A 16,143-nucleotide genomic window follows, 5' to 3' on the forward strand; every position below is an offset into this window, starting at 1 on the left:
TGTAAACAAAAGTCGCACTCACACGTGTCATAGGTGTGTATTGATGACAAAATTTGTATGGCGTGCCATAATCGTGCATGGAAAATTTTCCATAGAAAAAAATCATCAATTATTAACTTTTATTCATATCTTTGGTTTCATTTGATCTATAGACAATCGGTGACATGCATTTTGAAGGAAATGAGTCAGGGAATCTATAAAAAATAGTTATTTTTGGTTACAGTGTTACCAAATATGCTATATTTCCAGTTTAAAACTTAAATTGCATTTTTCTCACAATTAGTGTATTTTTGTTTTAAAAATGATTATGCCATTGTGTTCCTCAGATAGTTTTACACATAAAAAACATCTTATACATCAAGATAACTTGAGCCAATACCCAGACACGGTCATTCGAAGCAAAAATTATAAAATTTCGTAGCATGTTTTTCGCTATAGCTCAGTAATCAAGCAGAATGTCAAAATTCTGAAAACGCCACTTTGTAGAGATTTTTTAGACAAGTGATGTGGCATATCTAAGTTTACCCCAAAATGGCGTTTGTCATAAGATAGCACAACGGCGACGAAATGCGAGGATCATGCCAAATGTCGGCGGTTCGAGAAGCAGACCAAGACGTCTGCTATCTAGTGTTTCGTCAGCGGAACCGCAGAAAGCTGAACAGAACTTTCCGGCTATTGACCGTACGAGTTGTGAGTGTGCACAGAACAATATCATCGGAGGCAGTATGCGTTATCGCCGGAATGATCCCCATATGCATCACCCTGGCGGAGGATATCGAGTGCTGCAATCAAAGAAACACCAGAAACGTTAGGAAGATGGTGAGAATCGTTTCGATGGCTAGTTGGCAGCAGGATTGAAATAATACGACTCACCTCAAATTTGTCAAAGATAGAAAGCACGGAGAGGTGAACTTCCATCTGACACAGTTCTTGTCGGGCCACGGCTGCTTTCGGAAGTATCTTCATCGGTTTGGGCACGCAACGTTACCTTAGTGCCCGGGGTGTTTGAACGTCGAGGAGATACTGGAGCATGTGGTTTTCGAATTTCCGAGATTCGAAGCGACACGCAGGGAGATTCTTGAAGTAGGAGATCGGGCATCAACCCGGATAATGTCGTCTACAGTATGACTAGTGACGTAAACAAGTGGAACGCGATCAACAGAGTGGTGACGCAGATCAAGACCGCCTTAGAGCGGGAATGGCGCGATGAACAACAAGCAACGGATTCGGTAGAGCAATCTTCGCCGGGAAACTCACCGCTGGAGTAGACTAACTCCACTGCCGGGATGTAATCAAGTAGAATGCTACAGAGCACCGGGTATGGGTCGTCGGGTCGTCAGCAAACCGGACACCACGCTGCACCCGGAATCGCCGGACCGACCTCGACACCTTACAGATTAGCCCAAGAGAAATATAGGTATCAGGAGAGCTTCTTTCGTCGGGAAACTCTCCTTTTGCGTAAGCTTGATTCGCCGCCAGGGACTAGACTGCGACGAGACACCACCAGTCGTGGCTTGGTTTCGGAAGAACTTCTCTCACTAGGGAATTCTCCCTCAGAGTAGGTTAGGTCCATCGTCGGGGACTGAGTAGTTCGCGAACAAGTCTAGTGCTAAATGGCAAGAGAAGGGAACCAAAGGGCCTAAAGTAGGTGCGATGCTAAATGGCATCGTAAAGGGAAGTTGTGGTGCTGAATGGCACTAAGGGGCCGAAGGGCTCAGTAAATTAAGACAATCTGGAAATTTTGCTTTATATGAGAAGATCAAAACGTCTACATGGATGGATACCTTGTTTACCAAAATGGAAACCAATTGTTTCAATATAATACTAATGATTTTATTTGACTTTCCTGTTTTCCAATTCTAGATTACATATTCTCCTTGCAGGTGTAAACACTTTTTCTCGTCATTTTGCTCAACACTTTTTGTTATTTATTTGTTTTATTGGTGGTCGCTTTTTACTATGTGGTTCCTATATGAGTTTGTGATTTTATTATTTGCAAACGGTGTGTTTCTGCTATTAGTTATTATATTCTAATCTCAAGTAGCGTAAAAAACTGACACATATTATGCTGTATGTTGCTCGAATAAGATTCCGTTATTTTTACACTATGAACAGTAGTTTTCTTTTGCTTGTTTTTTTTGTGTTCTCCTACTACAATCCTCTTACGATTCTTATTATACAGTTTGTTTTTATGATTTGTTATCGAGTCTTTTTAGATGAAAACAAAACAGACTGGCGTTTGTCCACGATCAAACGACAAAGGCTAAAAGGAAAAACCGTCGGTACACGGTCGGGAAATTGATGAAACAATAGCTTAGACGGAAGTTTTCAGTGTTTGGTTATCCTAACAGATAGTTATTGTTTGCATTCTGCTGATTATTAATTGATCAGCTTTACCTTTGGACATTTTTTTTGTTTGATTTGAGTAGGATATATATTTCGAATGACTTGTTTCCAATACGCACGATTAGTATTCGCAATTTACCTTAATAAAGTGTTTATAATTATGTTTTACCCTTGATTATAATTTTGTTTAAATATACACGATGAAAGTAGAAAATTTTGTAGATTTTGCAAATATCAACATTTTCCGTTGATTATAACCAAAAATTTCAAGAGTGATAGAGGAATTATTTGCATAAAACAACTTCGCTGTTTGAAAACCGTAAAAATAAATTTTATAAGTAGCAGAGTATCATACATAAAATAAAAATAGCTCGTGAAATAAATAAGCATCTCACGCGTGCGAGAATGAACAATTAAAGAAGTGATGAACACTTTGTCACTGCATTTTTTGTGTGTTGGATCTAAACCATTTTAGAGCTTTCATGTAACAGCTTTAACTTTCCCGCATACTTAGGCTTCACTTTCGCCGGGCGTAAGTTCGCACTCGGGAATCGGAACGATTAGATTCTCCTTCGACATCAGAGAGTATTTGGTGACGAAATGGGTAAATCGCAGACAGAGGTACGTTTCCTCTTCGAACTCATTGAATATTCGCCGATGGTGGTAGTACGCGTGGGAAAAAATCCGATAAACGCGCCGGCAAACCGAACCCAATTTTGACACTGACGATTCCTTGATTGATACTCTACAAAACGGGAATTATAAAATTAGTATATAATTGCATGAAACAAGTTTTTCGCCTCACCTGCTAGGAAAGTATTTATTGCTATTGAGAAGGCAGGCGGCCCCGTCCAACGTGTGGCGCGTGTAGTCTATTGCCGGACACTCTTTCGGCGTTTTGTGAGCCGCGCAAAGGAAGATCCACTGTTCAGTTGCTGTCATCTGAGTGCACGTTGCGGGAAAGCACTGCGTTTGTAGTCGCACCGCCAACCCGTTCAATTCCATGCAGAATTGTCTGGAAATAAACATCAAATCAGTAACTTACAATAGTGGACCGTACAGCAAAGTTAACCTACCTGAGGTGTTCGTACTTCCAAACACCTTCATCCTGCCCGTCGGGCATCGTCAGAATCTGCTCCACATTGGAGGGATCTTTTTTGATCATCTGTTGAATGAATTGCTGCACTGCAAGAGTGCTGTCCATCTCTTCGAACGGTTCATCGGGCCAGTTGGAGAAGTCCTGAAGGAAAAAATGAACATGTTCAATATAAAAATTGAAGATTCCTTCGGTCCATCGACATAATTTAAACCAATGGTAAGTGCTTTCTCAAAACCTCACGACCCAGCACTATCTAAAAAGACCCCACCATCACCTATCAGTATTCCAGAGCTTGAAAGCAAAACGACACGAACGAATCGATTGTCATCGCCTTTCTTTCACTTTCAAGCGCAGCACTTATCCACGTCGATCTAACATCATGTCACGGTACGACAGGGAACCTATCATACCTTTCCAGAATCCGCACAACCTGAGCGTCCGTTTGCACTATTCCTAACCGTGAAACACTGCTTACCTTAGCTTTGGTTCCGGGTCTGTTTCTTCGCAGGATCGTAGAACCGTCAGCCATCTTCATGGTTGAAAATCGTTTTCCTCGTCTTCGTCGCGGATGACAGTAGTGCTTGACAGCTGGCCGAGGCAGTGTAGCTTTGCGAAAAATACGGCAGAGGGAGCTACGAGCGTTGCAGAGGTTGCGCGGTGTTAGCTCAAATCAAAGACGATAGAGTACAAGATATTCCACTGTCGAATCTAACGTATACGAAAATTACCGGCAATATCATTTTGGCGATCTGAGTACCATCTTTCGAGTTATCATTTAACCAGTATAGTATGAACAATTGCCGGAACATTGATCAGAGATGCCAGATTTGCAGATATGTCTGCAAATTCGCAGACTTTTAATTTTAGCTGCAGATTTTTTCGACGACGCAGATATTTGCAGATTTTTGAATTTGGTTGCAGATATTTGCAGTTTTTTGACATTAAAAATGTCTTACTCCACTATCTGGGGCTAGGTGTCATTCTAAAATCCAAACTATCTCCCATGTAACGAAACTATGTAAGGTTTGCACGCTTATAACTCCGATATTACTAGATGGATTTTAATCATTCATACACCAACCGATTCAGAAACACCTAACTTAAATATTGGTAATAATTTAATATCTCCCCAATAAAAGTAGACTTTTGGAAATTGGTAAAATTAAAAAGTTCACGAAAAACGGGAAAATTGCCATTCATGAGGCAGATTTCTTAGACACAGCCGTCATTAGAGGGCACCTTCGTGACTCAGTCAAACACGAAAAGTCATAAATAGAAGCGACGCATGTCCGTTTAAATCAGTTGTTACTAATATCCCATACGAGCAACATCGTCTCCGGGAGACGCAATAAGCGCTATCGATTTTCGGTAACGTTGGCATTTGCACACACTCGCACCTAAGTGACTAAAGCATATACGGTTAGTTCATAAATAGAGGTGACGCATACACGTTTGAATCAGTTTTTGTTCTTATGCCGAACGGGTAAGATCATGGCTGCAGCCTCAGGACGCTACACTAAGCGGCAGACGCTATGCATTTTCGGCAGCGGTGGCCGTGTGTGAATTTTTCAGGTACCAGCACGGTGTCACAGAATGATTTGCAAAGTGGGTGGGTGGGATGGTGTGGAATTAATTCAATACGGCAGGATGCGACTTATGTGCAGGGATGCCATTATGCCAGATTTATCTGGCACAGCCAGAGGTTTTTGCAGCTTCCAGACAAAAAGACAAATCTCTCATTCTGCCAGATTTTTAAGTTTTGGAAGCGACTACATACATATTTTGGAAATTTGGGTAAAAATGTCAATTTTACAAAAATCGATTGATGCACATTCTACGAAAACTAAAATATATGCCAAATTTCGATGACTATGAGGTGGCTGTCAAGTGCCAGATTTTGCCAGATATTTTAAATTGAACTGCCAGATTTTCTTTGAAAAATAGTGGCAACCCTGCTTATGTGTGCTGCTTGAGAGTGTTGCGCTGAAAAAATATTTATTTTTATGCATGCGTGTGCGTTATATGTTTACGGCGTTAATCCATGTTTACGGCGCTTTGTAGCTACGTAGGATAAAGAGTCTATGGGCTTCATATGTTTCATATTTCGGTTATATGTTTTTTATCAGTAAGGCATCTGACAACGTGCTTCTGTAGTTATAGCACTGTTCAGCAGCGTAGTATTTTATATAGGAGAGTACACTCAGGTTTTTTACGCGGTTTTTTGCGAGGATTTTGAAATTTACGCGGTTTTCATTTACGCGTTTTTTGAAATTTACGCGGCCTGTATCCCCCGCGTAAAAAAACCTGAGTGTAATTGCATCGGAAACAATCACATTCCCAGCAGAACTTTTTGTTTTCTAATTTCAAACACTTTCGTTTCGTACTGCACAAAACGGAAAATTTTAAAACAGAACTTACCGTCCAAGCAGAAGTTTAAGCGGGTGTTCTTTTTCGTTTAAATTCAAGCTATGTCTTAAGTGTTACTGGACTTAAAATTGTTTTCCCAGTTTATGCAGTCAGAGTATCTGTCCTGCCCTATGTATTTAAAACACAGTTCTAATCGCGTTTTAAAGTATACAACAAATAGAACGGTTGGGTATACCAATTTAAATTTTAAAATAAATCTGTTTTAAATTATGAAACAAACCGCTGTACTGAAGATATAATTATGTCAGTCCTATTACCACATAAAGCACCTATATAACATAAAACGCTGCAGAATTGATTTAATAATACAATGTTTACACTACAGAGTTATAACACGTTATAATTATAAACAAGAAAAATGTCACCAAGATAGCATAAAAACCCGTTTTAACGGGTAGTGCGAACGTTGTATAACAATGTGATTTATCAAATAATTTCATTTTTTCAACCACTAATCGATCAAGAAATACTTAACCTTAAGATTGTTTACTTAAGTTCATTAGTACATTATTGAAAATTTAAGTGGAAAATGAAATTTCATATTTCATGGAGAATCTGTATATTTCTGTTGGCGGGCGTGCGCTTCCTCATCACAGTTCTCAATATGGAACTTTTCTTTTGAATATATTTTCTGGACAGACCAGCCTATTTCTACTAGATGGATCAGCCAAATAATGCCAATCACCTAGTGAGATACTTGATTAATTGTAATAAAAGATTACCATTAAATGACCTTCAATAAATTATGTTTTAATGGGGAGGGTATATAGCAAATTGTAGCATATGAAAACAGGCGAGTGAGCAGGACTCACGTCGATATGTGTGATAGATAAAATTCATTTGCACGCTCTTGAAAAAAAGCTACATTTTTAATGTCACCGCGGTCGTGTCCTATACACAACTCTTTAATTTTTTAGTTTTGTTGTAGATATTTACAGATTTTTTAAAATAAAGGCGTTTGGTTACACTAGCTTCAAATTACAGCTTCATCTACTTTAGGCGTTCCCAGACTTTTAAAATTATTACTGCAGACATTTGAAAAAAGTACCTGGCATCTCTGATTGATTGTGTATTGACTTCTTGTGTTAAGGTTGCACAGAGAATGCGCAAAATTCGCAAACGAAAAAAGCAGTTTTTTTCCACACCGTATGTCAGATCTTCATAAAAATCAATCAGCAGTACTGTAACAACATTCTACATACGCTGATTGATTTTTATGAAGATCTGACATACGGTGTGGAAAAAAACTGCTTTTTTCGTTTGCGAATTTAGCGCATTCTCTGTACAACCTTAAACGTTGGTCCTTCCGATTATTGTGATTGTCTATTGTCCTTCGCAACAATCTGACGGTGCTATGCACAAGACACTACCGTTTAGCTTGCTCCCCGAAAACAATAAGCTAGTGAAATATGGAATGTGGCAAATGCTTCGCTGCTATCTTGTAAGGCCAAAATTATATCACCTGTGAAGGTTTTCCTTTTGAACAGTATCACGCGGAATACGTTGCACTGACTGTTGAAGATTTGGTCAAATGTAATAGGCACCGAAATTTCGCTTGGATGTGTGCTCCATGTACAGTGATCATGTGCGATGTTCGCCGTTTCGAAGCATTCATCGAGAAGAGAAAACTGATTTCTGAAGCTTCTGCTTCCAATCCAGCTCGATCAGACGCTGCTTCCGCTGTCAACACTGCATCCCAAACCGACGTGTGTGAATTGGATTTGTTAGATGAAGTATGCAATTTATAGGTTCAAGTTACAATGAATGGAGCTGGCTCGAACGAATTTCGACGTATTAGCACCTTTACCACTCTCATCGATTAAATTGAAACCAGGTTCAAAAAGCGAATCGAGAGACATGCATTCGTTAGCTCCGAATAGTATTTCGGCTTATGTGTGTTGGCTGTTCTTTGCGCGTATTAGAAATACAGTGAGTGAAAATGATATCACCAAAATTGTCAAGAATTCACTTGGTGTTAACCCTGCCGCTGTGAAGAAACTTATTCCAGTGTGGAGTGAGGAATCTTTGATGCAGTTCATTTCATTTAAAGTGGGAATCGATATGCAATGTAAGTAGAAAGCACTAACCAATGCTTTCTATTTATGTTTTTGTTGAAACGAGATGAACTCTGTCTTGAATTTAATTTTATTTGTTGAAATGTATGTGTAACCTGCACTGAGAAACATAAATATGCAGAGTTTCTATTCCCGTCTCTTTTCTTCTACTGTGATTCTTATGCATTTTCATGCATATACGTCTAGTAAGCATTTAATGAGTGGATAGACCGAATATGTCCAATGCATAAAATTTACAGCATAAGAAACGAGAGGCAGATAGAAAAGTATGCTATCGATGCATAAATAAAATTCTGTGTGTAGGTTAAATTGTGATCTGTAGACGCATAGCGTCAAAGATGAAATAATAATAATAATAATAAAACAAGTCAAATACTTTTGGAAGTTTAGTTGTGTTAGCACCGGAATGTTAGTATAGAAGAATGGCAAACAAAACGAAGCGATCAAACGGAAAGGCATGACAAATGTCAGCAATGGCTCTGATTTCATTCCCGATAGCACCTATCATGCGTTCGTGGGAATCGTATTCCGAACAATGTAATTTTGGATTCTTTTTCCGTGTGCTGCTCGTAAAATCTTCTACGGTGACTATTTCGCGATTTGCCCGTGCACGGCGTTGGTTTGTTTGTTACTGTAGTGAGAGAGGACAACCGTATCGCGGTGTGTAATCATCAATATTCGTGCTCGTCTCATCACGAAAATTGAAGTCAATAGTGACATCACATTGGAGCAGCTGTCCGAGGAGCGTCAGCATGTGACCAGTTTCAAACACGACAGTGCGATGATTGAGTCTGTCGCACAGTACAACCAAGTGCAAGCGACACAGAATTTTGGTGGGAAGTTAATCTACACTGAAAGAAATCCAAACGTTAATTCTATTTGCTTCAAACCGCTTAAAATTCATATGAAGAAGAAATGCTATTGTTATCACGCGCACACATACCTTCTATGTGTCAACTGTATAAACTATGTATGCACACACATAAGTTATATGTGCATATTATTATAGAATGGGGTTTTATGTGCCTAATAGTTATGAAATGTGAATGTAAGATTAATATTTCTTGTGAATACACACATTAGGTTTATGTGCCAGCAAATAGTGTCTATATGCCTCCGTTAATTGCAAAAATCTATGTGTAAAATCAATAGGCATAACGTTTACTTTTTTTTGAGTGTACGACTGAGCCCGAGAGTCACCAATACTGTCTTCAAATGACACCGGCAGGAAGCCAAGTTTTTTCCCCAAATTTCGCTTACTTTTTAGTTATTTGAACGAGAACCTCCCCTTAATTGTGACATTCCACTGAATAGCTCAAAAAAATTGCGTACTACTGGAAATGATAACTCATAAGATGGTATTCAGATCGCCAAAATGATGTTGCCGCCCTAATAAAAAAAAATTATACACGTACTTTAACCCATATAGTGCAACGATTCCATATATAGTTTGGATGATACTCTGAACAGGTTGTTAGGCTATTAAATCATACGATATTTAGTAAGCCGATACTGTATAGTAGTCTGGATGTATGAAATGGGTAGAAAATTAGTTCAGTGTGAATTTATTCAATTCGGCGTTATTGAATTGAGAATTGACCACCTGACTTTGAGATAGACTGATGAAGAAAAAGAAGGAGAACAGAACAGAATAGAACACGTGAATGGGAGAATACAATTTTGAGGGGTAAGAAAAAAGGCGCCGAATAAATCTCTATAGCTGATACAGAACACTAGAATAGTATTGTCGCTGGCATCAGTGATAGGAACATCATTGTTTTGATTCCAAGATATACTTGTCAAATGGGCCAAATAAAAAAGCAAACAAATAATCTTCTATCGTCGTTTTAATTTTTGTTTCTTTTAGCCAGCAACACAATGGCCATTCTTGGCTGATGTATTTTCACTAATTAGAATGCACAAATGGTCTAAACCTGTACTGAATTTTGATGAATTTTTATTTCCTTGTGCCGTATATACAAACTCTTTCATTTAATAACAATAACAAAATTTACGCCGAGAAAATTCGTTGTATTGAATATATTGATTTCATACATCATTTTTTGCAATTTGTAGTAGCACATAAAACTTATCTGACACGCATATATATCATGTGAAAACAAATTAAATTATAATAGTATGCCACATAGAAATTTGTTTCATAGCAAATATCATATCATCTTTCTGTTTGCCTATCGTTTATTCTGCTGTAAATTTTATGCATTGGACACTTTCGGTCTTGAATGCATAAAAATCACAGCAGAATAAATGAAACTGAAATGAATAAAGGAGAACTCTGTATTTCACTAATTTGAAGTTCAACTAAACGGTTTGTGGTTACAAGCAGTACCAAAAGTGCGTATCAAAGACTTTTACTATAAAGACTTTCGATAACTTGATAGATATATGCCGAAAGCAAAACAAACATGTTCCGAGGCGAAAACTGTATCTACTGATTATATCGATGTGGATTGGATGTTTTTTAATACTCGAATTTTTTACATTTTTATAGTAGTTTGAGAAAAACTTATCTTTTGACTGTATTCAGTATTGTCCTCTGCGTATTCTCGTTTGATCTGTTCTACTGCACTTCATTTTGTTATTATGCTGGCAAAACTATTGTTTATTATAGTTGGAAGGTTTTGCGTTTCGGATTCTCCTCATCAGTAACCAGCACCAGACTTTGGGCTAATTAAATCTAAACTAGAGTTACTATATTTAGAGTTAGGCGGACACAAAAGCGGGAAAACTGGCAACCCTTATTTCAGGAAGAAAAATCCCATGCAAATGTTCAAGCTCTAGCTCAATAATTTCATTGTCATCATGAGTTTTAATTAAGTTTTGTTTTTTTTGTGCCCTTAACGCGCAAAACGGTTTAGTCCAATTTTTATTGCATAATACCAGGCGTTTGGTTTCTTGAACCAAAAGACAAGAGTTCGTCTTCGCTTTCTCGTCAGCAAACCAGAGCTATATTTGCTTCCCGAGACATCACTTGGGACATGTGGCTTTAGGCGTTCACATATGTCGTGTGAACTGTTTGGAATTTTTTGTGTCTAACTAGTGCTAATTTGGGTACTAGTTTAGATACATCGTCTAACTAGACAGCCAGATGGTGCTAGTTACTGACAAGATGAATTCGAAACACAAAAAAAAAACAAAACTTAATTGATATAAAATGGTTAATGAACTTAACCGAAGGCATCCGTAAATCAAACAAATCAGATCAGATTAAAAAGAGTATAATGAACAGATGGAAGAAAAAGTAAAGCAGGTGGTACCAAATATAGTCTTGGTCTAAAATGTGGATCTTGTGGAGTTGGAGTATTCTGAAGATTTTTGACGATAGCGTGTTCGATAACGCAGAACGTAATTTAGTGTACCATATTGCAGGATACATTCTTAAGGGGGCTGGATGTTGTTGGCTCGAATCAAAACTTGTCGAAAGTAAACAAAGCTCATTTCATATCGTCAAACTGGCGCCCAGGTGGTGAAATCGTTAGAATTCAACGGGGTGCTGGATCGACTAGTTATAATCGCTTGTGTTACTGGTGCCGGAAAACGAATTAGAACCAGCTAGATTTCTGGCTCCTTTACGGTTGAACTTTACTGGGTTCCGGTAACCATCCGATACCCTTCAGGAACCTCTGTTTAAGGGGTACCATTTCAAAGCGGCTTAGACGCATAACCGAGGCCTAGGAACCAAAGAGGCTCAAAGCCGTATTTGTTTTTTATCGCGCTGGAGAGAATATTTCGGGACGTCATGAGTCTCGTCACTTGTAATGAAAACGTTTCATCAAGCCTGGCAACACTCATGAAATCACTTACCATAAATAGCTTTGAAGAAGAATGTCATAATATTCGCAATTAGATAATAGAGTGTTTTGTAACGTTCCGTTTGTGAATTTATCAACTATACAAAAAAGGGAAAATAAGCCTGATAGTCGTTCAATGGCACTGTAGAGGTTCGGTGAATCAATTAAAATATGCATTCATCACGTTCTTGTTAACTTGCTGATTTTTTTAAGCAATATAAGAAATGAGAAAAGGTAAATATTTAAACAAATAGTTTTTCACTTCTATTATTGTAATATTTTTCATGCCAATAACAATACTCCCCTTGCGAGCACGCATGAGGGCATTGCTAAAGAAGTATGTTTGTTTACTTTGCACGATAGGTAGCCGGCGACATGTTCGATTGGTAGATTTGGCTTCATTCTGTGCAAGCCTTTATATAAGTAAACAACGCCTTTGGTACATACCTTCCGTATATTAATTTTTTCCTGTAGGATTTCACATAGCACTTTTGTTTTTTCTTCTCAAATAAATCCTATATAATATGACATTCGCCATTAAAAGATCACTCTTCTATTAATAATACTTTTTATCACGATATATAAAAGGGACCGAAAAATTAAGATCGGGATTCAGGGTCCCACATTGCAAAGAATTGAACTGTAATGAAGCAATTGGGCATTTTCTTTCACATGTTTTCTTCTAACGGGTGGTAATGAAATACATATACTTTTTTGTTTCATTAGTATAATATCCATGATTGCATATTTGTCCTATTTTCTATTAGATTTTCCATCGTTATGGGACAGACTTGCGATCATAGGCTATATAGGAATTGTTTAATATTATCCAGAGCGAGTAAAGGCGCTATAGCCTTGGCTTATTTGCCAGGGTAAGGTGTAAATAGCTCTGTCCCATCCCAAAGGACCCAAGGAGTGACATTAACCTCCTTAGCAAAGTCACTCCCAACGATTTATCATATCCCCATCAAACTGATTCAAAACAATTCGTTATTAAATTTTTCATTAATTTTGAAACATCTTCAAGCCCAACTTGGCACAGTAGACCTGGCCGTTTTTAATATTTATGACATGAAAATATGCTTCAAATATTAATATTGACAAGAAAAACACTACAGAATAACTGCAGTGTTTTCCAGGATGCTTTTCAATACTGGCTGTGAAAGAGTTAGAATAGAACACTTCCAAAGTGTTGGGCACCTGTACTTGGTGTCGGTATGATGGTAGAGCAGTCGGGTGCTATTTTTTGAGGTCCTCTTGTCGCCACATGGCAGCAACATTAAGAGCAGTAGTACATGAGTTTGTTTCCCTACACTGAGAAATAAAAATATGCATAGTTAGCATACCTTCTATTTCCATCTCTTTTATTCTGCTGAGATTTTTATGTATTTTCTAGCATATACTTCTAGTAAGCATTTAAAGTGTGGATTGACCGAATATGTCCAATGCATAAAATTTACAGCAGGAGAAACGAGAGGCAGATATAAAAGTATGCTATCGATGCATAAATAAATTTCTGCGCGTATGTAAATTTGAGACATATTTGAACAATATAGTCATCCAAATAATTCGGTCGTCGTTGTGGTTTCAAGTTAGATTTAGAATAAATTGATGGCTGATGCTTTTGGTTTACATTCAAGTTTAACTTAATTACACTTTCAACACTCATCTGTTAATTGATTTCGACATATTATATAATAATTGAATGAGGGCAACCCTAGGGGCATTTTTAAAAATCAGCGAAATTAAATGCATTTATTTCCATCAAAATAGAAATTCATAATGTATTTGCGTTGCGTGCAATGTTTTTGCGTTGCCTGCAATGTAGTTTACTTTGCGTGTAAGACGTCAAAACCCTACAGAAAAACTAGCCCTACATTTAACAAAACGTCGAACAAAGTGGATCAGCGTAGGACGTTTGTTAAACAAACTTTTCTGCGAGGGAGTGCCAAGCTGATGTAAAAATGGAAATTAAATGCATTTTTTCTAATTTGATGCAAATTTGTTATACATTCTTAGAGTGATCTGCCCCTAGGGGCAACCACTAGGAGTTAAGATCTTTCGGATTGTAAAGAGCTTGAAAGTTTTGAAAATGTTTTTTCATTTTGATTAGTTTACTTCTGTACATTTTCGAAAAAACGCGAAATATAATGCCCGAGGTGATTAGAACTTAGAACCGCCTAAAAGTTCTTGAGAAATCACGTTACTTCTTTTCGCCTGTGTCCATGGAATCTAAAAGATCACCCTAAATGTTACTAGATTGTACATCGGCTCCATCTCCTGAAAAAGCATTTCAAATATATAGAAAACTATGGTGATAAAAATCCGCTTTCTGCTGCGGATTTCTTATCAAGGACATATGAGCCTGTGCATGCTGATGAAGTCGACTAGCAATACGATATAAATTGTTTTCTACTGTGAGCTGTGTTTACAAACATTGCTTCACAGTTTAAAGGCAGTGTTGGTAAACACGGCTCACAGTAAAAGTCTTTATTTATGTCGACCTCGTCTGCGTGCACAGCCTAATACACCACAACGTAAACCGTATATCCTCACTCACTGATTAGCTTATGAGGCTCCACCAGCACTTTAGTCGTATCGTCATCTACTATTTAACCTGGGCGATAATGGCAATGAACGTCACGTAGAAATCTTTAACCCTAAAATGAGGGAATTCTGCCTTCATTATTCGATCCATACATTTTGCCCCACACTAGTAAACCTTATTGAATTCTTCTTATTCAATTAGTAAACACTCGAATAATTTCCAACATGATGCGTACGCTGAAACGCTCGGTTATTGGCCAGGAAATTTTTCGCCTTTGAAGTAAAACTTCTTGCGTACATACTATGAGCTAGCTGGAACTATCTGCTAGCTGAACAGGCAATCTGAAAAATGCAAAAAAATCGATAAAATGCAATTTTAATAACTAACCTTCTTCTCGACGGCAATGCGTGTCCATAGCAGTCCGCCAGTCACAGGTTTGCAGTGAAGGCTGGTATCATTGAGAAGTAGCTATACTATTCATGTTTGGAAATCAGACACTCAAAAAAAGTAAACGTTATGCCTATTGATTTTACACATAGATTTTTGCAATTAACGGAGGCATACAGACACTATTTGCTGGCACATAAACCTAATATTTGTATTTACAAGAAATATTAATAATTAATAATTAAAAATATTAATAATTAATTTATAAGAAATATTACATTCACATTTCATAACTATTAGGCACATAAAATCTCATTCTATAACAATATCCACATATAATTTATGTGTGTGTATACATAGTTTATACAGTTGACACATAGAAGATATGTGTGCGCGAGATAACAATAGCATTTCTTCTTCATATTAATTTTAAGCGGTTTGAAGCAAATAGAATTAACGCTTGGATTTTTTTCAGTAGATGATAAGCGTATATGATTGTTAAAAATATTTGTAAATGTTCCGGTACTTACCATTTGTTGTTGATTTGAAACCATTTTACCTGTTTTGAATAATACGAGTAACTATTGGCATTTTCGTTTTTGACAGTGCACTATACCGGTGTAGTCGGTGCTACACTCATTTAAACTTGGGTGTCATCAGTCTATGTCTTTCTTTGCACTACACCAGTGTAGCACCAAGAAAAAACTAGAACGCTATAAGGCTACTACATCTATAGAACTTTTTGTGGATTCCCTCGCCTGCGTTGATGATTGTCTGTTCACAGGCGCCATCAAGTGGTGAGTGCGGTCAAATCTGAAAGGACCGGAGTCACTCATTCTATAATTGTAAAATGAGCCTAAATTTTTAAAAACTTTGTTAGGACGATTTACGTCTTTATTATTTGTCCTTGGCAATACCAATTTCCTGCGTCACTAGGTGCTGAATTCAACAATCTACATAAAACTAGTGTAAGCAAACATGAGCATTTCTTAGCATTTAACTAGAATTTACACAACCATCTACAGGCTTTTAGAAAAATTCTCGACAAACATATGATTACGGCCTAAAAGCCAACTGTCAAAATCCACTTTGAATGGAAATTCCAGACAAACCGTTACACGCCAATCACAGATGTTGGTAGTAAATGAAAGAGAAAAGTTTTCTCTTTCATAAACTGTTGTGAACTGTGTTCGATTAGTAACGGTTTGTCTGGAATTTCCATTCAAAGTGGATTTGGCAGTTGGCTTTTAGGCCGTAATCATATGTTTGTCGAGAATTTTAAATTTTCTTTTATAGACATTTCACCAAAACATGTGGTACCTCCTTTTTGCAGTTATCACCCTTTTTAAAAAAGTGTTACCAAGGATGTTATTTCGAGTGTAAAATCACAGGTGGAGCTACGAGCGCTGCAGAGGTGAAACGTGATGTTAGCTCAAACAAAACTGTCAC

At 37.6% G+C, this 16,143-nt stretch overlaps 1 protein-coding gene across 1 annotated transcript; it reads right to left on the reverse strand.

The window, feature by feature from the left end:
- Window positions 1–1,808: 1,808 nt before the first annotated feature.
- LOC131687329 (MOB kinase activator-like 4) lies at window positions 1,809–4,050 on the reverse strand. The gene is made up of 4 exons (XM_058971407.1): window positions 3,921–4,050; window positions 3,423–3,586; window positions 3,152–3,361; window positions 1,809–3,091 (listed from the first exon to the last, which is right to left on the reverse strand). The coding sequence occupies exons 1-4, from the start codon at window positions 3,978–3,980 to the stop codon at window positions 2,857–2,859; spliced, it is 669 nt and encodes a 222-aa protein (XP_058827390.1). The 5' UTR covers window positions 3,981–4,050; the 3' UTR covers window positions 1,809–2,856.
- Window positions 4,051–16,143: the final 12,093 nt, after the last annotated feature.

The sequence above is a fragment of the Topomyia yanbarensis genome, chromosome 3 (assembly GCF_030247195.1).
Source record: "Topomyia yanbarensis strain Yona2022 chromosome 3, ASM3024719v1, whole genome shotgun sequence".
NCBI classification, from domain to species: Eukaryota; Metazoa; Arthropoda; class Insecta; order Diptera; family Culicidae; genus Topomyia; species Topomyia yanbarensis.

Coding starts and splice junctions, on each gene's coding strand:
- LOC131687329 (XM_058971407.1), bottom strand. CDS start 3,980: ATGAAGATGGCTGACGGTTCTACGATCCTGCGAAGAAACAGACCCGGA. Junction 3,362..3,422: donor TGGAAGTACGAACACCTCAG/GTAGGTTAACTT, acceptor GTTTATTTCCAG/ACAATTCTGCATGGAATTGA. Junction 3,092..3,151: donor AATAAATACTTTCCTAGCAG/GTGAGGCGAAAA, acceptor CCCGTTTTGTAG/AGTATCAATCAAGGAATCGT.